This window comes from Rhinolophus sinicus, linkage group LG07 (genome assembly GCF_036562045.2).
Source record: "Rhinolophus sinicus isolate RSC01 linkage group LG07, ASM3656204v1, whole genome shotgun sequence".
Taxonomy (NCBI): domain Eukaryota; kingdom Metazoa; phylum Chordata; class Mammalia; order Chiroptera; family Rhinolophidae; genus Rhinolophus; species Rhinolophus sinicus.
The window spans coordinates 27643258-27669352 of record NC_133757.1 but is presented as its reverse complement, the minus strand read 5'-3'; the positions used below and the strand labels follow the sequence as shown (position 1 = coordinate 27669352).

Here is a 26095-nt window from a genome sequence, read left to right as displayed (position 1 = left end):
TGGAACAGACACTGGGTCCCCTCCTGAGATCTGGAGGATACGTTGGATAAAGACAGAGGTGGCTGTGGTCAAACGGTCAGTGACAGTAAGGGACAGGCCTCCCTAGTCCTGAGCAAGATGCTTCCTTAGACCTCTCCACACTGCCCACCGGCAGCCCCCACTCTCTCCTGGGCAAACCCACCTCTGCCTCTGTCTCCAGATCAGAACCTGTTCCTATAGACACACATTTATATCCTCACAGACTTCTCTTCTTTCTATTATTTCCACTAGCCACTCTAGGGAGAAAAGCAAACACTGCTTCACCAAAAATTGCATCATGAAGTACTTCTCCCTTGCTTGGATGAGATGGTGAACAGAAGCAGAAACCTCAAACTGCAAATACAGAAGAATTTCTCAGGAGGTAGCAGGGCTGCTCGGGAAGGAGTACGGTCACTTAGAAGATGACAACGACCATGGAAATCAGGACAATAATCACATAGGTCTCAGCGAATAACTGATGAGTCTGTGCCAGACACAGTACTGCGCATTTTACTGGTTACTTCTTATTTTTATAGCAACCCGACAAGGCAGGCTGTATTCCCCCTTGTTAGAGATAAGGAAAATGAACACAGAAAGAACTGTGCTAAAGCAGACCACTTTCTCCCTGGGCTAGTGGCTCAACCTTCTCTCACGGGCCTGGGCAAGCCTCGTCCTGGTGTGAAAAGCCCTCCAGGACCGGCCTGGAGGAGAATCCACAGGCCTACTTACTCTCTGCCATTTGTCTCTGGTCCACTGGCTGCTGTCTTTGACTCCAAGGCGCTGTTGAAGTTGGAGATGTTTTCAGAGGAGTAGAGGCCCGAGGGGTTGTTGTACTGGTTTGTGATGACCCTAGGGACCGAGCTGGAGGCAGGCGAGGCGGTGAAGGGCATGGCACTCCGATTGTGGGCACTTCCTATGTGCAGGACCTCCTGCGGGCAGAGATCAGAGGACAAATCAGGGGCGGGGGTGCCATCCAATGTACACCCCTCGATGGACAGTGCAGACCAAGAACCAGGGAGAGAGGAGTCTGGATGAGCTACAATGACCCTGGCTCAACACCAAACTTTAGCTGAAGGCTCTGACATACCACCGAACTCTGCCTTCTGTTACCTCCCTGAGGCCCTGTGAGGCCTCTGTTCCTCCGGGGGTGCCCTGGGCAGGACACTCTTTGATACCTTGGGCTGTCAGTATCCAAGTTGGAGCTGAAACTTCCTTTCAGGGCACATTCCAGGGAGATTAAGGTGCCAGGAAGAGAAGTACAGGCAGTCGCTTCAGTCAGTGCAGAGCAGGAGATGATAAAAGGTGGAAGACAAAGGACCCAGACTGCAGAGGGTTAGACAAACAAAATAAGGACTGTGGTGGCACAGGGTGAAGCAGCTGCTGACTAGGCAGAGATGGCCTCAGTCCGCCCGCAGAAGGGGGCTAAAGAGAATTCAGGATCTGTGGTCTGTTGTGGGAGAACGACAAAGCTAATCAGATGGAAGGCAGGAGATACCTGTTACAAGGGCGGTGACCAGGGGAGCTGCAGGAAAGGACTTGGAGTTCTTCCTGTGCTCATTCCCCTCCTTCTGTAATTTGAGAAAGTGCCCTCCACCCCCACTGGCCAGCCAGGAGTCATGGATAATTACTACAGCCACAGTACCTCAGAGTTTCTTTACAAACAGCCAAAACTTTTTACACTAACATGCCTTTAGCACAGTGTTTTTCTCTACCCAGGCGTTCTGGGTCAGCCCTGGCTCCCAGGCGACAGCATGCTCCATGCAGCCTATGAAACTCAACATGCACCATGTTTTCTGAGTTCCCCAGAAATCTTCCTCAACCCTGGTCTCTTTCTTAACACCCAGACCTGAAACAACTGTGTCCCTCCCTCCCCCTCAGTTCCTGTCCTCTATTGCTCTTCCTTTTTCTTTGTACACTAAAGCTTCAAATCTTTCACGCTTTCTTTGGAAACATTACAATGAAAAGTACCACCCTAATTTACTGTGTACTGATACACAATAAAAGACAACGTGAAAATATTCTTGTGATTAAGATTTCTTTTTCACTATTGAGATGATCACCCTCTTTAACAAGCGAGGTTTTAACGTATAAATTATGTTGAGTTGATTTTGTCCACATTGGGCAAAAGCTAAGAACACGCAGGTCATTCACAAAAAGGGAAGTGTAATTAGTTAAGAAAATAAGTTTAGCAGTAATCAAAGAATGGTTAAGTAAATGTTATGGCCCAACTAGCGCAAGGGATACTATGGAGCCATGAACGGCAGCAGCAGACTAGCAGATGGGTGGCCTGGGACTTCGGTCCATGTCAGTTAGCCTGTGGGAAAGACGCAGCACTGCAGCCAGGACTGCACTTCTTTCCTCCTCTCTCCTTTCCCACAGCAATTCCTAGGAGCAGCATGGAATGCTGAGCACCAGGGAAGAGCCCTTATATTTCTGTTTTGGCTCAGTTTTCCCTGTTACTTCCTGTTCAGCTTTGGTCACTTATACCTCTCTGTCTGCCCATTTCTCATCTTCGACATGAAGTAAGTAAAGCTTCTTTCACAAGGACTTGGTGTGAAATATTAGTGTGCCAAGCACAGTGCCTGGTACACAGCAAACACTCAACCAATGTCCATTCCCTTCTCCCTCCATAGAAACACATTTCCAATGAGAATGGAAGTCAGTAGAAAATTCAGGTGGGAAATTCTGGTTTTCACTTTATAGAGACTCTTCCAAGAATGTATCTGTTTTGTACATAAACGAAATATCTCTAACCCCATGTGAATACTGGTCTTTCCAGAAGTCAGGCGGGTAGTTCAGGGCCTGCCTTTTGGAAGGGATGATGTAATTGTTTGGGCTTTGTATTTATCAGTCGCCTGGAAACTCAATAATGAGGAAATGTAAACTAGGTGTGTAACTGCTATGACCTCAGATAAGCTGGGGTGTTGGTTGGCATTCCATGAACTAACAGATCTTTTAATTATACATGAACTCTGCTCCTACTCATTCCTCTATTTAAGAATGACTGGAAGTGGAAAATTTTGAAAAAATGAGAGGTGGGAAGTTTTTCATACAAAGAATTATTGGAATCAAAAGAAAAATATACTCAAGTTAGATGTTAAAGTATTTGAGAACTTAATCTGATGAGAACTACCTTCAAAATATTAATACAGGAAACCAGATGATAAATGTTTAAGATGAAAATTCAAGTATAATTGAAATTTAAGTATTACCTTATTCAAGTGAAAACTAGGATTTTAAACAGACCAAATTAAAACAAAATCATTCCTTCTGTATTATAAAATGTATGAGAACTTAACACATTAAGTTCTCATATATTTTATAACATTTATTTATAGTAAATGTAATGAAGTGGCTGAGAACTCCCTTGGAAATCTGAAATAACTACAGCATGTTTTAAATTAGTTTGCAGAACTGCCAGTTTATAGACTGAGCGCCATTTTATGAACTTTCCTAACAGGAGCTGTACAGAATAATGTGTTCATGTCTGCTTTGAAATGTCAGATGCAAAATGATCCTGAAATGTTACTCTTAGAATTCTTAAGTATGATTTTTATTATATTAACGGAAAAAAACTTGTGTGACTAGATTTCCGACATTTTAATGGAAGCCACTTGAGAAAATATGTCTTACATACAACCACTCAATTTACCCACACTAATGTACCCAGTGAGTTCAATTTCATACAAGTGTCTGTTTTATGTATAAAAGATAGCTAGCTATGTTATCTTGATTGTATCTCAATTCATCATAAAAACTAGTGTCCATTTAGAAAAAAAATGAAAGTCCAAATCTTTAATTGGATTAAAGAGATAACAATCATACATTAGTCTAAAAGAAGTTTTCCAAAGCCATTATCCACTTACTTACTAACTTATTAATAATTCATTAATTTATCCAGTGGACACATACTTTGTGAAAAGGAGCATGTCAGGCACGAGAAATTTTACAAAGATGTTCTATATATTCTTTAAGTGTTTTTCCTTTATTTCAAAAGAATACCATTCACTGTATATTACTCAGAAGATGAAATTAATGTGAAGAAATAAAATCACCTATACTCTTAAATACTGAGAGATTTAGTTACAAATACAGGGTCCTAGGTCAGTCTACTGTCCCAGGAAATTCTATGTGCCTGACAAATTGTGCATTGACTCCCTACCACATTTTTCAATATGAATTACCACTTCATTTTAGTCATTTTAAGGTCTCACTGGAAGTCTCATCATAACACAAATAGAGATTTCCACCCTACAGATCATGGAAACCAGATAGTGGGATACCAGGAGGAGAAGCAGAGTCTACTACTAAAGTACTAGGCCTCGGGACCCCAATTTACTTTCATCCCTGGCATGATTCACTTGTATCTGAAATCCATAATGATCCAAGGCAGCTCCTTTATTTTACACTATCCTGCCACGTTATTCTGCACAGGAAGGCTTCCACCCGCCGCCCAGATCGCCTTCCTACCCCGCTTCCAGTCCAAGCCAGTGTCACTGCCTTGGGGTTTTCCAGGCCTTTCCTCCCACAGTTCCTTTACGGGAAGAACTGAACAAGAGCCAGGACGCAGTAGTGACAGTGGAGGGCTCTCTCCCTGTCGGTTTTTTTGTTTGTTTGTTTTTTGTTTTTTTATCTCCAGACCTTCAGAGCAGGAGAAAAAAATGGGAGTGTGTTAAGCTAAGTGAAAAGCAGAAAAGACTGTGGGTAGTGAGAGGAGTGGCAAAGGTGAACAAGTACTTACTTGCGGTTCAGAGGCTAAGTTCATTTTGTAGGGATGACGTTTCCCTTCCTCTGTCACCAGAGGTGACCAGACTTTATGTTCAGATCTGTAAGAGATTGACAAAGCTGTTTCATTCATACTGAAGAAATTATACTAAAAGCAGAGTGGGACAATGCCCTCTCGGGCCTGACCACTAGCGTCTGAACTACCAATCTGCCACCAGGGTGATCTTTTGAAAGTACCACTCTGATGTCATGTCCGATGGTTGCCCACGCTCAGCCCTGAGAGGCTTCCCAAGCTGCGAGGACCTCTCTGGCCTTGCCCTCCCTCACTACACTCGGTGTCGCTGACCCCCAGCCACAACTGGCCTCCTCCTTGCTCCTGAGCATGCCTCACGCTGCCCATCTCTGCTCAGGACAGAACAAGCTTCTCTTCTCTCTCCCAGTGTTCCTGATCCAAACCAGATAACCAACATACTCATGCAGCTTGACTGGACCCAAGAAAAGTGATGCTTCCTTTTTTGAGCTTGCCAAGCATTTCTTTGTACCCATCACACAGCAACAATCTCAGTCTCGTCTTGGTTTCCATTAGTGTGTCTTGTTTTTCTCTCGTATAGGTAGAGAAAATTTGTACTTATCTTAGTGTTGACAGAGTGCTTAGCAGTGCCTAATATATACAAGGTGAACATGGTCAATTTTCTGGTAAATGAACCAAAAATCAATTAATCTATGAATGAATGAACGGATAAATGTCTTTAATTAGGACTCGAAGGAGAGGCTTCGGACTGAGACAGACATGGAGACGAGAATGAGGTAAATGTGCTCTCAAGGGGTAGTAATAAAATGGTTCCCCTCCCAAGGGGGTAGGGCACTGAAGTGTACAAAATATTTTGACATCCAGCCCCACACTGGGTCCTTCCACCAGTTCTGTGGCACCAGGTAGAAGAAAGCCAAAAGCCTACTTCAGAGCTAAGAACCTGCACAAAAGATTCATGATGAAGAGCTGTAGAAACTAAGGTTAATGAGACATTAAAGAGCAGGTTAACATAACAGGAGATCAGAATGAAAATGTGAATTTGATCCCACCGGAAATAGGGAGCCATAAAGGTTGAACCAAGTCACTCCAGAACTGGCCCCGCAGGGCCCCTTTCAAGACTCCACAAGAGAAGAACAGGAATTCGACCCCCTAGACAGCTCCCAGTGCGGCCTCCTCACACGCCAACCTGTTGAGAACATTCAGCCCTCCTCTCTTAGCATACTTCAACTTACACTCAGCGCTCTGTCTAGTGTGTTGTTGTCTTTCTCTGTCATTGTCATCTGTGCAGTGCCCACTGCTCAGCGCATGTGGCGGCAGCTGCATCCTAAGCAGATTCTCAATGGTTTCCAGGAAGAAGATTTCATTTCATGACACCTGACAATATTTAGCTGATGCTACTTCTTCAAAATTTTGGTTAGTTGTGCTAGACCAAGTGAAAACGCAGGTATCTTAGAGAAAATCACCCGCACTGTAAGAAGCACTGTGAAAAGTACTGAGGAAATGAGAAAGTCCAATTCCACAGACATTTCCCCCTCCCTACAATATACATGGCGTGGAGGTCGGGGTGTAGGTGATTCTGAGATGGATGAGGCAGCCCCTGCCCACAAACAGCTTCCAGTCCATCAGAAATGAATGGGCGTTTCCACCGGCTTTACCTGGCTACCGTGAGAGTTATGTTGTCTATGCAGCCCTTGATTTTGTTCTGAGCTTCCAAGTGCGTCATATTGCTAGTATTTTCCCCATCAATGGCTGTGATTACATCTCCAATACATAAATTCGCTATAGCAGCCTTGCTTCCAGGAGTGACCTGGAAAAATAAAAAAAAACAGGCTAGTTATTACTCATCTCCAAGGCAACCACTGAGTAAGTTACCACCAGGTTAAGTATTCATGGATATGGATCAAAGCATTTAAAAAGGAAAGAGGACTGAAATCATAAATGTCAATAACAACAATCCTTTATATTTATGGTTTAAGAGTCCTTCTCTATATACCATCTCAGTGGATCCTTACAACAACCTTGTGAGAAAGGAGGATAAACACCAGTCCCCATTTTAGAGACCTGGAACTGAGGCTTAGAAAGGTCTGTGACTTACCTGGGATCCTATCCAACTAGTAAATTACAGAGCTAGGACTCAAACCCTGAAACCAGACCCAATGTTCCTCCTACTGAACCTTACTGCTTCCTTAAAATAAGTTACCAATTACATTTAAACACACACACACACACACACACACACACACACGTAAGAGAATATTATGTTCAGTAATATCCTGTTTCTATAAAAATCTACATAATATGCTATTTATGCACAGAACAAAACTGGAACACTGCACACCAAATTGTTCAGTTACACATTTCTGTAATCTGTCTGGTTTTTACAATGAGCTTGAATTATTTTCATCATTAAAAGAAAAAAGTAATAAAAACAGTTTAAAATCTGGTAGTATGGACTTACACTGGTTCATTTTCTCCCACCCAAGAAGTTGACTATGATTACGGTCATTCTCTATACGTGGCTGGTTTTCTGCAGGCTGATGCTTCTGAACCAGCAGTTCCAAATTTACAGGCCACCAATGGCTGGGGGAAGCCAGTCAATTACTGGAATGGGTCATCAAAACGCATCTGTCTACTGAGCATTGTATGTGGACTGAATAAATATCATGCCTCACACAAAAACGTACGACTACTTTTCAAGTAAATAGAGGGGCTGTTGTGATGAACAAAATACAAACTCATTTTGAAGCAGTACTAACTTCAGGGAAATTTTTTATTAGGTTATTTTCTAAACCAAGGTATACTAAAAATATTACTATCATCGCAGGGTCAGCCCATGACTTTGACATAGAAGACCTTCCTCGATGGGACTTCCAAGCCCCCCGGAGCAGCGTAGGGGTAACAGACTTAGACTCCCAGCGCTCACAGGGTTCTGGCCTCCCTCCCCCACCCCACCCCACCCTTGGAGAAGGCCCTTGACTCCTGGAAACCCACTGAGGAAGACCTTATGAACACTTGGGTATCTCTGCAAGGCTAAACCACAGGTAAAAGGCCCTTCAAGGCCCTTCAAGCCAGACAAAAGCTCATGCCCTAAGCCTCTGTATCTGATGCAGTTTTCAGCAGCCAGTTTCCAATCAGCCTTCACCAAACTGAAAATGCTGACCCTTCTGAGGTGGCTGGTGCTGCCATGGTCCATCTCCTCATCAGTACCCTGACCCCATAAAATGAAGGGTGGGTGACTTGATCCTTGAGGTCCCTTCTGGCTCCGACGGACTATGACTTTATCAGGCAAAACTCTCCGGGAATGTAGCAGGATGTGGAAACCAGTGCAGAGACCCTGACCCCCTAACCTTTCTTTCTGGCTTTCCCATCATTTGTCTACCAGAGAGCTGGCCTTTAGAAAATGAAAGCCCTGATCCAAGGTCAGACCTACTTCTCATCCAGCTACTGGGAAAAGACATTCAGACAGGCAACAGGCTGCTCTCCTTTCAGTCAACATGGTGGAGCTAACCTCTGAATCACCCAGTACACGCAGTACAAAAATTCCTCTCATTTTCTGCCTGTCTTTCTGAGAAGATTGATCTGGTATGACTTCATGTATATGTCACTTTTTCTAAAGAACAATACAGACCCCTGGTTTTAAAAATGGCCTTGTGCATCACTGTATTGGGGATTGGCAGGGCTTCTGGGTTCGCAAACTCTACCTCCAGAGAGAGCAGCTTGATTGAACTCATTTATCAGGACCAAATCTAACAGTGGTAAAGAGCAGTCCCCTGGGATAAAATCCAAAATCATCAGCAAAGTCCCAAGGACCGTGCCTCCCCTCTCACCCTCATCATGCCATTCCCTCACCTCGCTCTAGCCACAGGGGTCTTGCTTGTTTCTTTCCCACCTCAGGACCTTAGCACTTGCTATAACCTCCCCCTGATTAACTTCTCATCCATCCTTCAGGTCTCAGCTTAAATGACCCTTCTCAGAGAGGCCTTCCCTGACCTGTAATAGAAGTTAGATTCCCCTCATCGTCCTTTTGATACACTGTTCTTCTTCATCATGGCACCTGTCCTATTCGGTTTATACATCTATATGCTGAGTTTATTTATTTACTGTCTAAGGGCCTGCTAAACAGTAAGGTGTGTGAGGGCAGGATTTTTGTCTGCCTTTGGCGCCGTGGTATCCCCAGTGCCCAGCACAGTGAATGGCACATAGTAGTACTCAATATATATTAATCCAATGAATGATTGAATCTGGAATAGCTAGTGTTGTTAAATATGTAATCGTGCTACTTCATTTTATCCTTTAAAAAATGACTATTTCAAAATGGATCAAATAACCATTTCCCTCAGTATCACTGTCCCGGCATATGACCACTCACAAAACTAAAATGATGAGATAAGGAGTGGGGGAAAGGTTTGAAAAGATAACAACAGAAAGTTTCTTTTAATTTCATATGCTCAGCTGCTAAGAACTCTGTAATTTCCAGCATTTGGTTCAAACTGTCATGTGGGAGAGGCATTTCTGCTAAGTATATCCGGACAGGTCCTGGACAAGCTAGAACCCGTCTTAAGAGCCCTGAGCCTGAGTAATCATGGCCTGGCCATCCTGTAGTTTGTTCTGATTTTTATTTTTTTAAGCCAAACTGATGGGAAACCAAAGGAAATCTTAGAAAGTACAAGACAACATCATCAGATGGGACTTGGATGGAATCACACATAAACAGATTAAACTCACATTCTTTCATGAGTTATTGGTTTAAAAAAAAATGGATTTGAACAAATTATAGATTTGCCTTTTACAGAGCCCTTTCACATACCATCTCCTATTTGAGATTTGAATAATGATGACCTTACCACCAACATATAACTTTTGCAGATGATGAAATTAACTCACAGAAGCTTGACTGATTCAAGTTCACACATCTAAAGGCTTGAGCCTGAACTTGACACCAGATCCCTTTATTCCAAATTCCATTCCCTTTCTGCTTTACCACGATGCCATCAGCAGATGATACAAGCCCAACTGCCAGAGCCAAAGAGAAATCCAGAATTTAGGAGATTCATCGTCTGTGGCCTTCCACGAAAGGTACCGGAGTGTCACAGACCCCTGCTTCCCACCATAGGACAGTCCTCTCAACTGCTCTGTACTGAGCTGGGGCCAAGTAACTTCACCCCTTATAACATAACCGAATCGGAACACAAAACCAAAAAGGGCCTTAGGAGACAAGGGCCTGTGTCTCCCACATTAGTTAGTTTCCATCTTGACCAGTGGACTCCAACTCTTACAACACTCTAACTATTCCTCATAATCATAGCCATTAGTTAACAAGTGCTTATTACGCGCCAAGCATAGTTTAAGTACTTAGCAAGGGTTAACTTACCAATCCTCAGGTGATACTACTAGGCGGGCAATATTATTGCATCATTACCAATGAGGAAATGGAGGCACAGGGATTAAGTGGTTTGCCTGAGATTATATAGCTGCTGAGTGGCAGGCTGTGGGGCTCCAGAGTCCATCCACTTAACCCAGTATACCACACGGTCTATTGGAATTTCCTCCTGACCGTCAAATTCCATCAGAACCACCTCATAATGGAGTCAGTTTCAATTTCTAAAAAAGAAATCCTATCCTCTCCTCCAAAGAAACAGACCCATTAGTTAACGGACATCCTCAAAAACCCTCTTCCAGCTTTCTTCCCCAGAGACCAGACAAACTCCATCACACAACTCCTGCTGCGTGAGAATAAATGGCACAACAATTTCCATTCAAGAACCCGCCATTTTCTGTAGAATTCACTCATGTCTCCCTCCTTCCTGCCCCTGCCCCAGGCAGACACTGCTCAGAGCCCAGCCAGTACACTTGCCCTATTCTGCAAGTCCCTAAAACATCTTTAAAACATTGCGGTCAGACTCCTGAGTATGTAAGATTTTGAAGAGTTTAATACCATTTCTAAATGGCACAGAATAGGACTATGGTGCATCTCTCCCGTTTTTTTCAACTTACATCTAAATAATGAAATATTGCTATTATACAGAACTCGATTTGTACCCACTAGCCATGACAAATGAAGAGGCAACCTTCTTCCTCTGAAATAATGGCATGTTTCTACTTTATCCCTCCTCTCTCTCATTCATTCATTCACCAGTCATTCTTCATGTACATTCTGAAAGACAGTGTAGCTTGTTAAGATATGGCTTCCGAAGTCAGATGACCAGAGTTCAAGTCCTGTCTCTGCCACTTGTAAGCCAAGTGACTCTGGGTGGGATATTTCACCTCTGTGTGCCGCACTCTTCTCATCTATGAAACAGGGATGATAACACTCCTGACATCAGTGATAACACTCCTAATGTGAGGATTACATGAGATTATTCAGGCAGAGCACACTGAGCTCTAGAAATATGAGCTATTCTTTGTAGATTCCAGGAACCACACAAGGCACTGGAATACAGATGTGAAAAGGATGGTGCCTGCCAACAGGAACTCCCAAAATCGGGGTGGGGTTGGGGGGGTGCAGACATATACAACTGCTAATGAGTTGCAAGCAAAGAGGCAATGGAACGATATGGGTGGAATCAGGGAAGACTCCCTGGAGGAGGTGTTGCTTAAAACTGTGCCTAAGCACTACAGGAGGTGGGAAAGAGCATGGCAAGTTACAGGAACAGCATGTGGACTAGCACAGGAAGTGAAGGGAAAGGAAGGAGATGAGGCTGGAGACGTAAACACAGACCAGGCCTCTAAGAGCCCTGTTATTTTCCTTCTAAGAAGATTGTACTTTATCTGGAAAACAATGGGGAATGACAAAGGAATTTAAACATAACATCTGACGTGGCTGCCCAGTTACTGCCAAGACACAACCACTGAGCCTTAGTCCTGCTAGATTAAGGTGACTGAATTTCACAGTACTCTCATAATTGCACTTCAAAGGAAGAGACCCATACAGGGGGTCGCCCAGGCAGCCCCCAGGCCGGCCACTGGGAAGTGGACTTTTCAGAAGGCAGTTCCATTAAAATTACGTGTTTAGTTGACAGCCTAGATGGGGTGCCTACAACTCCCCAGGCTCAAGATTGAAAGCTGATGGTCCAAGAAATGAATCCAGCCCACAATCTTGAGGTCTTTTTTTTTTTTTAATTTAAATTACTTGCCAATATTTACACATTGGTAAATTTCATACAAAACCCTCAATTCTCAGCTTCTTATGAAAAATCAAGCAATTCTGAACCTATATTCCCATATGGCAACAAATCGGCACCAGCTGCAGAACCTGACCCCTCTCGATGGGGCACGTGCTCTCCCTTTAACCACAGCCCCACCACACTCTATTGCCCCCAACACAGAAATCTGGTACCAGTTCTCATCATTTTTGCAGCTATTAATTTAATTTTCTTACTACCTCACCTTGGAGTCAAAACTCATTTATGTTGCCTCCTGACCCCTTCATGCAAACGTGTTTGTAACCAACCACTGGCCTAGTTAAAAAGTTATGTAAAGCAACATTATATGTAGAAACATTTTATGACTAGGATTATAAGAGACCCTGGCTTGCCCAGGAGAGTAACCTATTTTCCCATCCTAATTGTCAAAAGCACTCCCATTTCACTCTCAAGAGTTCCCATCTAGATGACAAATTGTACTGTCATCCTCTGACAGAATAAAAGTTTTAACCAACTATTTGTAAAATAGTTTAAACAGTTCTGATGCAGAGCTTCCTCCCCCCACACCCCCAGGGAAAAGTTCTGTCTATTCAGAAGGTTCTCTGACTTTTACCCCTGGACAGGAATACAGGTCACTTTCCTGAATGCTCACAGAACAATGATAACCTTGGCCCTTGGAACTGACATCTAAACCTTAGGCCAGAAATTAATCCAGCTCACCAAAAACTCTGATATTTGTAAGGATGAGGCAATCGTTCCCAGACAAATTAGTCATCAGATCCCCTGGTGGTTTTAAAAATATAAATAGACCCCACACCCCACCTCAGATCTACTGAAGAAGGTCTACACAGTAGGACCCAGGAATTTACATATTTTTTTAAAGCTTCCCAAAAAATTCTGGTGCTTATTATCAGGTTTGGAAACTTCGAAGGGGATGCTAACTATCCTTTCCCCCGAAGCTCTCTCCCTGAATGACATTAAATCATCAGGTAAATAAAAAATACTTAGACCTAAATTTCAGCTCCTCCAGAAACAACTTCAAGGGCTTACACTCCTATTAAAGTACATATTAATAGCAGGCCCTTGAAAGAAACATCCGTTAGAGTAGTATTTCTCGCTTACCAAAACAGAGTAAAAAAAAAAAATACTGTCCCTATAATGTTGGTCATCATCTTGAAGGTGCTATGCAAATGGAGTATTGTCGAAGTAATTTCATTCCAGATGTCTAAATAACTCAACATGGTTCCTATTTTGCCTTGGCCAGAAAACTCACAGCTAAATGTAGTATGCAATTTCAGAAACCACCTGATTTACAGGTCCTGACACATCTCTTTCCTCTTCTATGTTGCAATTTTTTGTTAAATCTTACTGCATGTGTTCTTATGTTTTAAATATTGCCAATATGTGTTTTGGTGTTGTAAATCACCTTGAATCCTTCTTATAAGTAGGTGAGATAGCATAAATACAGTTATAATTTGGTATTACACAAAACAAGACTGGAAGAAAGATATTTGGAATTCAAGTTCAATCTCAGTGCCATGGGCCTTGACGGACAACGTCTGTTGACTTAATAGCTGTCAAACTATTCAGGCATAAGTTTAAAAGATTTCAAGCTGGGGTTTGACAAAGCAGGACCCAGCTCTGCAGTATGCCATTTAGATGTAGACTTTGAACCCCCTTTAGTCAGATTTCTGACTCAGTTTGTTTGTGGGCCGGGGCTATGGCACAGGCTGTGAGCCACATTATAGCCACAGAAACTGTATGAGCTTATACAGGTTGGCCTGAAAACCCCAAGAATGTTTCAAAACGCTCTTGGTTACTCTATAACTATTTTCTCAAGGAAATGAGGCAATAAAGTAAGGTTCAGGTACTTGTAGAGGAGTTGTACCTTAATCCAGCTTCACTCATGCTCGATGCAAAAGGAAGCTATTAACACTAAGGGGTGACAGTTCAGAGACTTATTGCTCTCAGTCTGAAAGACTAACCATCATTTCTTAGGTAGGAATATATTAAAAAACAGGTAATGAGGTGGCCGATTGGTTCAGTTGGTTAGAGAGAGCACAGTGCTCTTAACAGCAAGGTTGCCGGTTCAATCACCGCATGGCCCAGTGAGCTGTGCCCTCCACAACTAGATTGAAACAACTAACAACTACTTGACTTGGAGCTGATGGGTCCTGGAAAAAAACAAAAAACACTTAAAAGTTAAAAAAAAAAAAAAAAGTAGAAAAACAGGATACCCTATTTATCAAGAAGTCATTGAGTTTCTCAAGTCTCCAAACAAGCCCCTAGGACCCCATGTGCATTTAAATAGCTCCAATAACCATCCCCCAAAATCTAAAAACTAAACACATTACCTTCGGCAAGTTAAGTTATTCTATGCCTCATGTATCAAGTGAAACATAATAGTATCAACCTCATTAGGTTGTTGGGAGGATTAAATGGGATACATGTGTAAAGAGTTTAGAAGACTGGCATATAAGCACTCAATACATAGTAGCTACCACTAGTATTTTTTAAATAGTACCACTGTCTCCAGATGCCTTCTATGTGTGAGCAATAGTGCTTGGCTCTCTCTATACACATCTTCATCCTCACCACAACCTTTGAAGACAAGTAGGTACTATTATTCCCACTCTACAAATGAGGACACTGAGGCTTCAGAGACTAACCCTGCCCAAGGATATACAGCTAATAAATGGACAAGACAGGGTTTGAACCCACATCAGGCCGATACCCAGATTGCATTTTCCCACATCAAGATGTCTTTCATTCTTGATTAACTGCAGTGAAAATAAGACAGAACGTACAAAGCAATAATGTCTAAATAGTTCACCTGGATATGGTATTTTGATTTAAAAAATGCTACATGAGTGGGGAAAAAGTCCGGAAAAGTTTGCATCAGTGTTTACCTCTGGGAAGTAAGACTGGGGAAGGGTGTGGGGAAGGCTTTGACCTTATGCTTTCCACATTTTTAAAAAAATTTTATTGGGGAATATTGGGGAACAGTGTGTTTCTCCAGGGCCCATCAGCTCCAAGTCGTTGTCTTTCAGTCTAGTTGTGGAGGGCACAGCTCAGCTCCAAGTCCAGTCGCCGTTTTCAATCTTCAGTTGTAGGGGGAACAGCCCACCATCCCATGTGGGAATTGAACTGGCAACCCTGTTGTTGAGAGCTCGGGCTCTAACCAACTGAGCCATCTGGCCACCCCCACATTTTTATATAGTATTTGATCTTTTATAACAAGCAAGAGGGTTGCTAGGTAAACTTTTTATTGACATATAACATGCATACAGTAAGGTACACAAATCGTAAACATACAGCTGGATGGATTCTCACAAAGAGAGCACGCCCACGGAACCAGCACCAGTTTCTCAGAATCAGTGACAGAACATCAGCTGAACTTCTGAAGTCCCCTCGTGCCTCTTTCCCGTCACTAACTTCCTGGCCAAGGTGATCGTGATCCTGACTTCCAACACCACAGATTAATTTTGCCTGATTAATTTTATATGCTTTTTATATCAACATATACTTGGTAGGAATATAATTATATTGAGCTATATGATAAACATGTTAATATATAAATATGTTAACCCTTTTATGTCTGGCTTCTTTCCCTCGTAGTTGTACTTGTGTGTGTGTCTCATCCATATCCTGTGCATCGTTGTAATTCCTTCATTCTCATTGCCGCGATGCTTGACATCATGTAACTATTTACTTGTCCATTGCACTGTTAGACATTTGAGCGGTTTTGAGTTTGGGGCAACTGTGGATAGTGCTGCTTTGAAAATTCTTGACAAGGCTTTCGGTGCCCATGTGGACACTTCTAATGAGTCTTTAACTGGAATTGCTGGCTCACAGGGTATGGGTATGTTTAGCATTAGAAACTGAGTTTTTAGAATTTTTTTGAAAAAGAAATGGAGGTAAATTTAATCTATCTCTATGCATTTTAGTTACCTTTATCTTATATATGTCACACCTATGTCATTGTTATCTCGCTTGATATGAGAAGTCGTGTCTATAAAAATTAGGCCCTGAGTCCTTGGTCAAGAACCTGGCCGCCTACAAGACCAGAGTGTTCTGCAGAAAAGCATGTTTAATGTTTATGGCATTTATCAAGAAGGCCGTGTACTATGGACGAGAAAGTACACCACAGACCTCAGTTACTGACGAGCATTCCAGTTCCCTCGCAATGAGGCAAGTCACAGTAGCAACACTCATACAGGCTGCTAAGCATCACACTGAAATTAACTTTTTTGCCTTACGATTTCACGGGTATATTTCGTTTTGGACGTGCTGGGTTGCCACTTTCTGGGCCCATCCTTGGCTGGGCAAGTTAGATCTGTCCACCACCTGGTCATGTTCATTTGCCACAAAAACTGTCCCCAAACGCCCTCCTCGCCACCCAGACAGGCTTTTCTCTGGCCAACCCTTCAACTCTCTGCTTTTCTGTTCTTCACTGTCCACATGGGCATAGAATCCATAGCTGGACTGTCAGTTCTCCCAGGCGGAGCCAGGGCTTCTGGCTTTCAAGGAGGAACAGGGAAGGGAGGTGCTGCTCTCTGGGATGCTCTGAGCTGGATCCAGGAGCACTTGGGCTGAGGCCACAGACCAGCTGGAAGGCTACTTGGCCAACCACCCTCATGGGCACCAGAGGCTTTGGGATCCCAAATGAACTAGTGACAGTTACAGCTTATCAAGAGACAGAATATTGTGGTTAAAGCTGGCCTGGCAGTCAGTCTGTCCGGCTTCAAATCCCAGCTCTGCAATTTACCGACTGTGTGTGTGGTGTCTGGGTGTCATGGGTTGTGGGGAGTAAAGAAGCTAATTCAAGTGCACACCTACCATAGAATAGGCATTCAATAAATGTTAGCTGCTATTAAAATACCAGTATGACACAGAGATTAAGGCCATGGACTCTAAAGCCAGACTGCTCAATCAAATTCCAGCTCCATCACTCACTACTGTATGATACAGGCAAAGTACTTAATGTTTCCATACCTCAGTTTCCTCATCTGTAAAATGGGTATCTTTATTGTATCTGCCTTACAAGATACTTGTGAAAGTTATTGAAAGAATATATTAAGCATTTAGAATAGTGCCTGGCATATAAAAGCCTTATATACATTTTAACTATAGTCATTATCACAAACCAATCAAATAAATAGTGTTCACACAAATCTTTCAAGTGTAGGCTGGCCCGGTGGCTCAGGCAGTTGGAGCTGCCGGTTCGATTCCCACATGGGCCAGTGGGCTCTCAACCACAAGGTTGCCAGTTAAACTCCTTGAGTCCCGCAAGGGATGGTGGGTGGGTAGCGCCCCCTGCAACTAAGATTGAACAGGGCACCTTGAGCTGAGCTGCCGCTGAGCTCTCAGATGGCTCAGTTGGTTGGAGCGCGTCCTCTCAACCACAAGGTTGCCGGTTCGACTCCTGCAATGGCAAGGGATGATGGGCTGCGCCCCCTGCAACTAGCAACAGACCTGGAGCTGAGCTGTGCCCTCCACAACTAAGACTGAAAAGACAACAACTTGAAGCTGAACGGCACCCTCCATAACTAAAATTGAAAGGACAACAACTTGACTTGGGAAAAAATCCTGGAAGTACACATTGTTCCCCAATAAAGTCCTGTTCCCCTTCCCCAATTAAAAAAAAATCTTTAAAAAAAAAATCTTTCAAGTGTAAATGGAGGTTCTTGTGTTTAACACAAGAGTCATCGCAAATATTCACAGATGAATAACAACACAAATCCATCTGAAAACATTTCCAAATTCATAATAAGTTTTCTCAATCAACTCATGGTTGAAGGTGCAACTAATGCCATATGCGAGGCTGGGACTTTTTTTAATAATAAAAAGTGGGCCCTTATATTCAAAGAGTACAAAAGCATTGGGTTTGCTTGTTTGTTTACTATTTTATTTTATCTTTACATACAACTGAGCCCTAGAGAAGGTATGTGACTTGCCCAGGGTCTCCCAATGTGCTCAGGACTAGAGCTCAGTTTGAGTCACTGCGCTGGACATTTGACCAGACATCATACAGAAGTTCTGGCAGCTTCCCTGGACATTCCTGAAACACGCTGGAAATCAAATCATCCTTTAAAAATTAATTTTCTAACGCAGCCACTTTGTTCATTTTAACCAGTCCCTTCCCTTTCCTTCACAAGGTCATTAAGTAGTTCAGTCAATTAAAAATTATGCAAATTCAAACAAATTACCTCACCTATAGGGACCTGAACTTCCTCTCTGTAAAAGGCAAAGATGACCAGCCGTGCTCTCCCCCGTGGAACAATGCAAGGTACAGCCTGGAATGAGCACAGCCTGGAAGCCAGTCTAAGCCTAGTCTCAGCACCAGAGCAATTCCTTGATGCTTCTCCCAGTCCCGATCAGCCTGTGACAGTGTGATCCCAGTGGTTAGATGACAATCTCCTCTCAGTCACAGGCAACCCTGCAGTACCTTAAAGCCATTCTTCTCCCCTCTCTCCTCAAAGACAAACCAGCACTTTTGGCACCCAGAAGGTTGGGGAAGGGGAGGGTCTCTGATCAGGTGGTCAAAACATGGGTTGGTGAATTTCAGGCCAGTAGGCTCAAACCCTCACTCACAAGCTATTCCCTTCAATTCATCCTCTCCCTCCTCTCTCCTTAGACCAGCAGTGATCAACTGGAGTAACTAATATTTCCCAGGTGATCGATTCCAAAGAATGAGGGAGTGCAGAGCAAGGGCCATTAATGTACAATGAGGCTTTATGGACATTTCTTGCTTTTCATAATCTGACAGATGAGCCCTGTTCTTTCGACCTTTAGGATATGATGTAAACCTACTTGAGTCCGGAAATAACACTCTTTAAAAAATTCAGAAAAGAACCTCTGGCTACAGAATATTCATTATTAAGCACCCTTAGGATATTAAGCAATTCCCCCAGAAAACCACAGTGCTCTTAGCAAAGGCTTCCCCAGGAGTCAAGAGGCAAGTGAGCAGCTCCTACCCATAAAAGCATCCCCTTATCTCTGACCCCACCCCTTCCTGTCTTGTCAGTTGCTGGAAGGGAGAAAGTCAACATAAACTGAGCAGCAATTTTCGCATGGGTGTCAATTCTCTGAAGGCTTCCCTTGAAAGTAACTAGAGGAAATAAGAAATTGACATAGAAAAAAAAATCTGGGCGATAGACAACCATAGATTTGGAGCAGGAACTGACAGAAAATAATCTCAAGGGATAGAGGCAAATGTGTGTCCGGATCAACAGGGAGTCCAAGATAGAGGACTTAAATAAAAAACTGGGAAAGGAAGAAAGCTAGTAGTTTATGTCCATTTAAAGTTTGAAAACCTAGACTGAAATTTTAAGTTTATCACAATAGGTGAAAACGTTAAAGAGTGAAAGTAAGCTACACAGACACACACACACACACACACACACACACACACACAAAATGTGTTCTGTATGAAACAGGCAAAATTAAGCTCTAGTTTTCAGGATGCATATTTAGATGGTAAAACTATAGAGGAAAACAAGGTTTTTCCATAGGAGGTGATTAACATAAGTCAGGATAGGGTTATGTGTAGTGAGCTTCTGGGGTTCCGGCAATGTTTTATTTTTTGCCTTGGTTGGTAATTAATCATGTACTTTACAATCGCTTGCTATGTATTTATATTTTATGACTTTGTTATTTCACAATTAAAAATAAATTAAAAAAGAAAAAAAAACAATTTCAAGTACAGATTACAGAATCATATTCAGAGGCTTTAGCAGTTTAACAAAAGACTAGGGCCAATACCAGAATAATTCATGCAGGTGAAAGCAAATATAGTTATTTAAATAAAAGGCACTCCTCTACCAGCCTAATTTTATGGTTTCCTTTGGTGTGGAGGCTCAAAGTCTACACATATACAAAACCATTCCTGCAAACTATCTGCCTAGGATGATAAACGTAGCACACCTGCCAACCAGAAGGTGTGTGTAATTCTCAAAGTGCTCACACCTCCTCACGATTAGTCACCGTTTATAGAGCACTTTCCCATTCCTTAACTCACAGCAGAGGTAAAGAAGGCAGCTTCAGACAACAGAAGGCTCATCCCAGGTACAGCTCAAGTAAGAAGCAGACACCAAACCAGCACCAGATCTCAGATGGTCCCCTCAGGACCCCCTTAGGACAATGCCTTTCCCATTACCAGGAGGAGGCCCACATTTTTCCATGTGGAAATAATGAGTGTAAGAAACAAGGAAACTACTGTCAGCATGAGACTGTCACCTCCTGAGCCACTTTCACTTTTCAATTAAAGCACCTGCCAAGGGCATTATCAAGATTAGCTTCCCTCACTAGAGGCTGCACACCTGAAAATGGAGATGTGCCCTCTCATTTTTGAGACCCCAGGGCTTTGCACAGTTTCTGGAATATGGTATATGCTCATTAAACATGTGTTAATAAATAAATTAATTAATATACGGAGGTACAAACTGTTGAATTTACAATGTTTTCCACCACATAGCATCATTCCTACACAGTGCCACTTGCATTGAGATTTTTTTAAAGTAGTTAAAATGCCAGGTGGTAACTGCCCTTTTAACAGATTGCCAATCTATCTTCTACTTCTTAAAAAAAAGGTTTCATGGCATATATAATAAATTCAGAAGTGGAGAGGGCTGACAGGTTAATTATAGACACAAAGAGCAGGGACAAATGGACTATGAGGTAAGCGAGTCTAAATGTGCCTTCCCTGGACAAGCATTTATTAATAAGCCTGCAAAGATTTACTGGGCATGGCCAGATTCAGCTCTGTCAGGCTTGGGGGTGGGGGTCCGATTAGGGGAAGGCACAGTTTCTGCGCTTGAGGAATTCAGTGGCTGGGAAGACAGCCTGTGCCTGCGAGAATAATCAAAGAGGTCACCTTGGGATGGCATGTGGAAGACAGGGGGAAGATAGGGCCTAAGAACTGAATAAGGCATCGCCTTTTGGGGGGCGCAGAGTGTGGGATGGTCAGAGAAGACTCCCTAAATCCACTAGGCCCACCTGGAAAGAAATGTGGGTAAGACTGTGGGCGGCAGAGAAGCCAAGAGAAGGCCCCTAATTCCTTTCCTCCTGCACTTCCCACATACTCCTTCAGCTGCTGGAGGTGGGGACTAAGTCAAAAGCACCCATAGGGATCTTCCCCTTCCCTCCCCACCCTCATAACCCCCTCCAAGCAAAAAGAGAGAGATTCTGATGGCTGGGGAGGCAAGTATAGGGTCACCTTCAGTAAATAGATGGGCCCAAGAATCGAATGTGAACCCTTTAGGCAAGGTGTGGACACCAGGGAGTGCTTTTTGTTCCCTTTACTGAAATACCATTCAGTCAAAAAATATTTATTGGCCACCTCCTAGGTGCAGGCACTGAATGTGGCCACTCTCGGGGAGTGGGACACCAAGCTTGCCTTTAGCCCAGACCAGATGACCAAAGCCTGGGCCGCCAAACACTGAGTCTGGGTCTCTGAGGTTTCTGGTGGTGTCCGATTGAACCTGGGCCCTCCCAGAGAAAGGGGAAAGCCCTTCTAAGAAGTTTTCAGTTATTCCTTTGACTTAAGTATCCCTGTGGGGAAAGGGCTGATGCGTTGATAATCCGGGAATGCTAAGAAGAAATATGTCCATAGCCATGGCCACCTCCTGCAGGGGGAGGGGTATGCCCAAGAGGATCTGTTCGGGCTTTATGGTTTCCAAACTTTCACCTTTTCTCCAAAAAGGAATTAGGGAGATGAGACCTGGCCATGGCTGAGATCCAAAGAGTGGGAAACGAGTTGTTTTGGTTGTGTGTTTAAAGTTAATCCCACTCGCCCCCCACACTCCACCTCCCTTTCCAGGTCGTCCAGGGTGCTTCCAAACGACTTTCCGCCACTCTGCGACTTGTGACGAACCGAGAAGTGCTACTACTATTCCCCAGCGTGCGAAATCTGCGGGGACCTGCAAACGCTCGCCGCTTCACAAAGCGCGTCCACACGCCCGGCCGCGCTTCCGGGGCGAAGGAACTCCAACTGCTCCCTTCTATTTCGCGGATTTGGTAAGTGCGCGCCCGGCCGCCGCCCGGCTCGCCCCGGAGCGCAGCGGCAGGGAAGGGGCTGCTGGGGGCGACGAGCCCGAGACGCGCGGAAAGCGCTCAACGCAAGCGCTCCCGGCGCACCTGGATGCGCCCGGCGGTCCCAGCTCCGTCCCCAGCTCCCGAAACCGCCGTCTCCGACAGCGCTCGCCGGGCCCCAGACTTCCCAGGTCCCCTGCGGGCCACGTCGCTCCCCAGGCTGGGAGCGCCCCGCTCCCCTCGCGTCCCAGGTTGTTCTTACCCGGGAAATGGCGAGAGGCTGCTCGAAGTCCTTGCCCCCCACGAGGCGGAAGCCCCAGGGTCCTGGGCCCTGGAGCACTATTTGCTGGGTGGTCATGGCGAGGCGACAGCGAGCGTTGACCCGCGGGGACAGACGCGACTGGACGCGGCGCGACGCGCTGGGCTCCCCGGGAAGCTATAGGAGAAAGAGCGTGCGCCGCTGGCCAGGGGAGCCTGGGGCGGGCGGTAGCAGGAGCGGGGGCGGCTCCGCCCAGGCCGGGATAAGGCCGCCAGCCCCGCCCGTCCTCCCGCCTACGGCCCGCAACGGTTCTCCGCCCCGTGGCCCGCGGAGGGCCCCAGCTGGAAGTCGGTCCGAGAGAGCGGTGAGTCTGGTTAGGGGGCCCAGTTCCCAGCAGCTCCGCCCCGGACCCCAGCACCGCCCAGGGCACTAGGTGAGAGGCAAGCATGTTCCGACAGACCTGATCTAGGCGCTGTTTAAAACGAATTTAGAAGTGCTGTGCAAACTCAACCCTCTGAGAGCAGCTCCATCTTCACATTTGCTTTTTGTAAAATATTGATGTGTTAAAGGTGCTTTCGAATGATCTCATTTGAGGCTGTGAAGCAGTCAAAAGCTTTTAGCTCCATTTTACAGCTGTTGTAACTGTGTCGGCCTGTGGTTAGAAGACTTATCCGAGGCCACACAGCTGCCAGTCCGGGGCTCCGGTTGCTAAGGAAGCCCAGACAGGACTTTCTAATGCTAATGAGACCATCACACGTTGTTATAATCGGACTTCAAAACCTTCCTAGAGAAACTTTTCCTCCAGGCCGGATTTCGCTGTAGGTTCTGACCTTACCAATAGTTCAATCATCAAGTCAGGGGCGGGCCCAGGGCACTGGGTTGAGTAAGAAGAGCTGAGTTGCCAGCCTGCCCCTAGCCTCCCATCTGGCCTCCCTGCCACCCTCGTCCCAGACCAGACCGTGTCTCACTCTGTCCACTGGGTCCCCTCCTAACTGAGTAAAGCCAAAATCCTTAAAATGCTTATAAGACCACCCACAATGACGCCAACTCCTCTGACCTCATCTCTTCCAGATGCCCCACCACCACCACCGCACTCTGGTCTCCTTGCTTCTGCCTCAGGGCCTGTCTGGAATACTCTACTCCTAGACATCCCTTGGCCCTCTTTGTTCTGATGTCATCCTCTCTGAGCTCCCACTTAAGATCTCCTCTCGGGATCCTTTTCTCCACTGTATTTCTTGCCATCTGACATACTCAATATTTTACATATTATTTGTCCCACCTCGAAGCATTAATTCCATGGGGGTAGAGTTTTTATCAGTTTGGATTACTGCAGTCTCCCAGTGCCTAGAATAGTGCCTGGCACATAGTATTTAATGAATGCAATGCATTGTCCATTCTTTTGACCACTTACCTTCTTCTGGGGCCCAGGTTCTTCATAGTTTTCTTGGCACTCACTCATCCTGGCACCAGGCCCCAGTGCAGTGCTTGACACAGAACACATGCTTAATCTATATGAGATTGTGATTTATAAAAAGCATGTATTTGGTCACCCAGATGACCAAAAATGTATTTCTCATATATACTTGGTCTTCACCCACAATTCCTGGCTCACAGCTCCCCCAAAACCTCGGAATTTCCCAAGTGTTGAGAATGATAAAGGTGTCTTTTGTTATGTGAATGAAATGACCTTTAAAAAGCATCTATGGAGGGGGGCCGGTTGTCAGGGGAACCAACCAGGTCATTGGAGGTTGAGAATTTTCAGTCCCACCCCCCACCCCCACCTGTTGGAAAGGGAATGGAGCTAGAGATTGAAGCAGTCGCCATTGGCCAGTGATTTAATCAGTCATGCCTATGTAATGAACCCTCCCTAAAAACAGACTGACTCTAACTCACAGGTTCCCACCCTCCTCTTTGAGTTCGATGAATTTGCTTCTGAGAGCTTCCGGGTTGGTGCACACATAGAAATGCTGGGAGAGTGGTGGGCAGGGAGAGGGCATGGAGCCCCTTCTCACAAACCTTACCCTGTGCATCTCTTCCACCTGGCTGTTCCTGAGTCATCCTTGTCCAAAAAACCAGTGATCTAGTAACATGTTTCTCTTCATTCTGTGAGCCATTCTAGCAAATTAATCCAAAGGGGGAGGGGGTGGATACCTCTGATTTATAGCCAATTGGTCTAAAGTACAGGTAACAACCTGGACTTGTGATCGGCATACTGAGTTGGAGCGGGTCGTGGAAACCTCCAGTCAGTAGCCGGTTGGTCAGAAGCACAAGTATGAATTCAAAGTGTGTGTATGATGGGGGGAGCGATCTTGTAGGACTGAACCCTTAGCCTATGGAATCCGATGCTTTCTCCAGGTAAACAGATAGTATTAGAATTGAGTTGAATTCTCAGACACCCTGCTGGTGTCTGAAAATTGTTTGTTGGGGTGGGGGGATACTCCCCACATTGGAATTGGGCCCAGGAACCCAGTTTAATGTTTGTTAAAAGCAGGGCTGTCCTTGTGATGCTGGCCTACCTACCCAGGAGCCCTGTGCACAGATTTACACACGAAAGGATCATCTTACTTGTCTGATTGTATCTCAGCACAAATGCCTATGTTTAGGAATGGTTTGCTTGTGTTTAGAAATCAGAGTGGATTTGTGTTATCTGTACATCCCTCCTGTCCCCTTGCATCCTGATATTCTTTCTTGAATCTGAGAAAAAGGAATGGAGTTAAAGCCACCAACCCGCCACTTGCTTCATCGAACCCCCAAATCCACAAACTTTGATTAAGATTCTGCTGATCAGACAACATGTTAGTGTTTCAAGCCCCTGCAGAATTTTGTGGAATCGCCAAACTCCGAGTCTGGCCTTAGATGTGTAGCAGTTTTGAATATTCTGTGACCTAGAAGGAGAGAGTTGAAAAGCCTTATCTTCTGTGCCCCCCATGGGGGGGGCTGCCTCTCATTCATCCCCGTGTGTCCTGCTAGCACGGACCTGATACAGACCCGATACATCGTAGGTGCCAAGAGTTCTTGTTCTACACAATATTCTTTATAGATTAGGGCACTAGTACATTTGCGAGGGCGGTGAGTCCTCAGCTGCTTCATTTAGTTGTTAAATGTTCTCAATTGTAGTCTGGATCTACATAGCAAGAGCTTTAAAACAGTCAACCCTTTGACCCAGTCATCCCCTTTCTGGGCACGGATACCAAGAACATAATTTAAAAGAAGAAAAAAGCTATATGTACAAAGATATTTTTAGCCTCATTTTTTATAACAAAAAACTGGAATCACCCAGTAACAGAAAAGTAGCTAAATATGGTATGGCCATATGAGGGAATAGTATGCAGCATGAAAATAACGGCCACGACGGCTCTGAGGAGACAGGGAAATGTGTTTTCAGAAAGTGTAAAAATGAGCGGAACAAAATTATTAAAGCAAATATTATTATTTGTCAGTTTTATGTTAAAAAAATAAAAAGCTGTCTTCCTATTGCTAAAAATTAGGGAAAAGTATAGAAACTAACTTTCTATTGGGAGATGGAATTAGGGAATTTTAAAAAAATAATTTCCTCTAATGATGATGTAAAAAAATCAATAAAATGGTCTCAGTGCCCTGTATCGGAGACTACGTGCCAGTCATTCTGGGGGTAGGAAATCTCTTCTATGTTTTTAATCTCCAACAGCTAGCTCTGAGCTGGGCACACAGCATGTACTCAGAAAACACCCAGACACATTGACAGCTCTGACCCCCCAAACACCAGCAACCCTGTCTTATTTTAAACACCATTACTTATTTATCCATACTCCCCAGCTCCCTCAGACCCTTGACTCCTGTGGAGGCCTTAAACAACCTCTCTGAACTTTAGTTGCCTTGTTATTATTATAATGCATTCCATAAAAGTTT

At 44.3% G+C, this 26095-nt stretch overlaps 1 protein-coding gene across 1 annotated transcript in view; it reads right to left on the bottom strand.

Moving 5' to 3' along the window:
• Positions 1 to 22589, bottom strand: part of PDLIM1 (PDZ and LIM domain 1) — a 40075-nt gene extending 17486 nt beyond the window's left edge. The window contains exons 1-4 of the mRNA XM_019724706.2: positions 22211 to 22589; positions 6430 to 6581; positions 4760 to 4844; positions 748 to 947 (exon numbers count right to left, since the gene is read on the bottom strand). Coding sequence (XP_019580265.1) covers positions 748 to 947; positions 4760 to 4844; positions 6430 to 6581; positions 22211 to 22306 — 533 coding nt within the window. The 5' untranslated portion in view covers positions 22307 to 22589. The remainder of the gene's footprint in view (positions 1 to 747; positions 948 to 4759; positions 4845 to 6429; positions 6582 to 22210) is intronic.
• Between the last annotated feature and the right edge of the window lie 3506 nt (positions 22590 to 26095).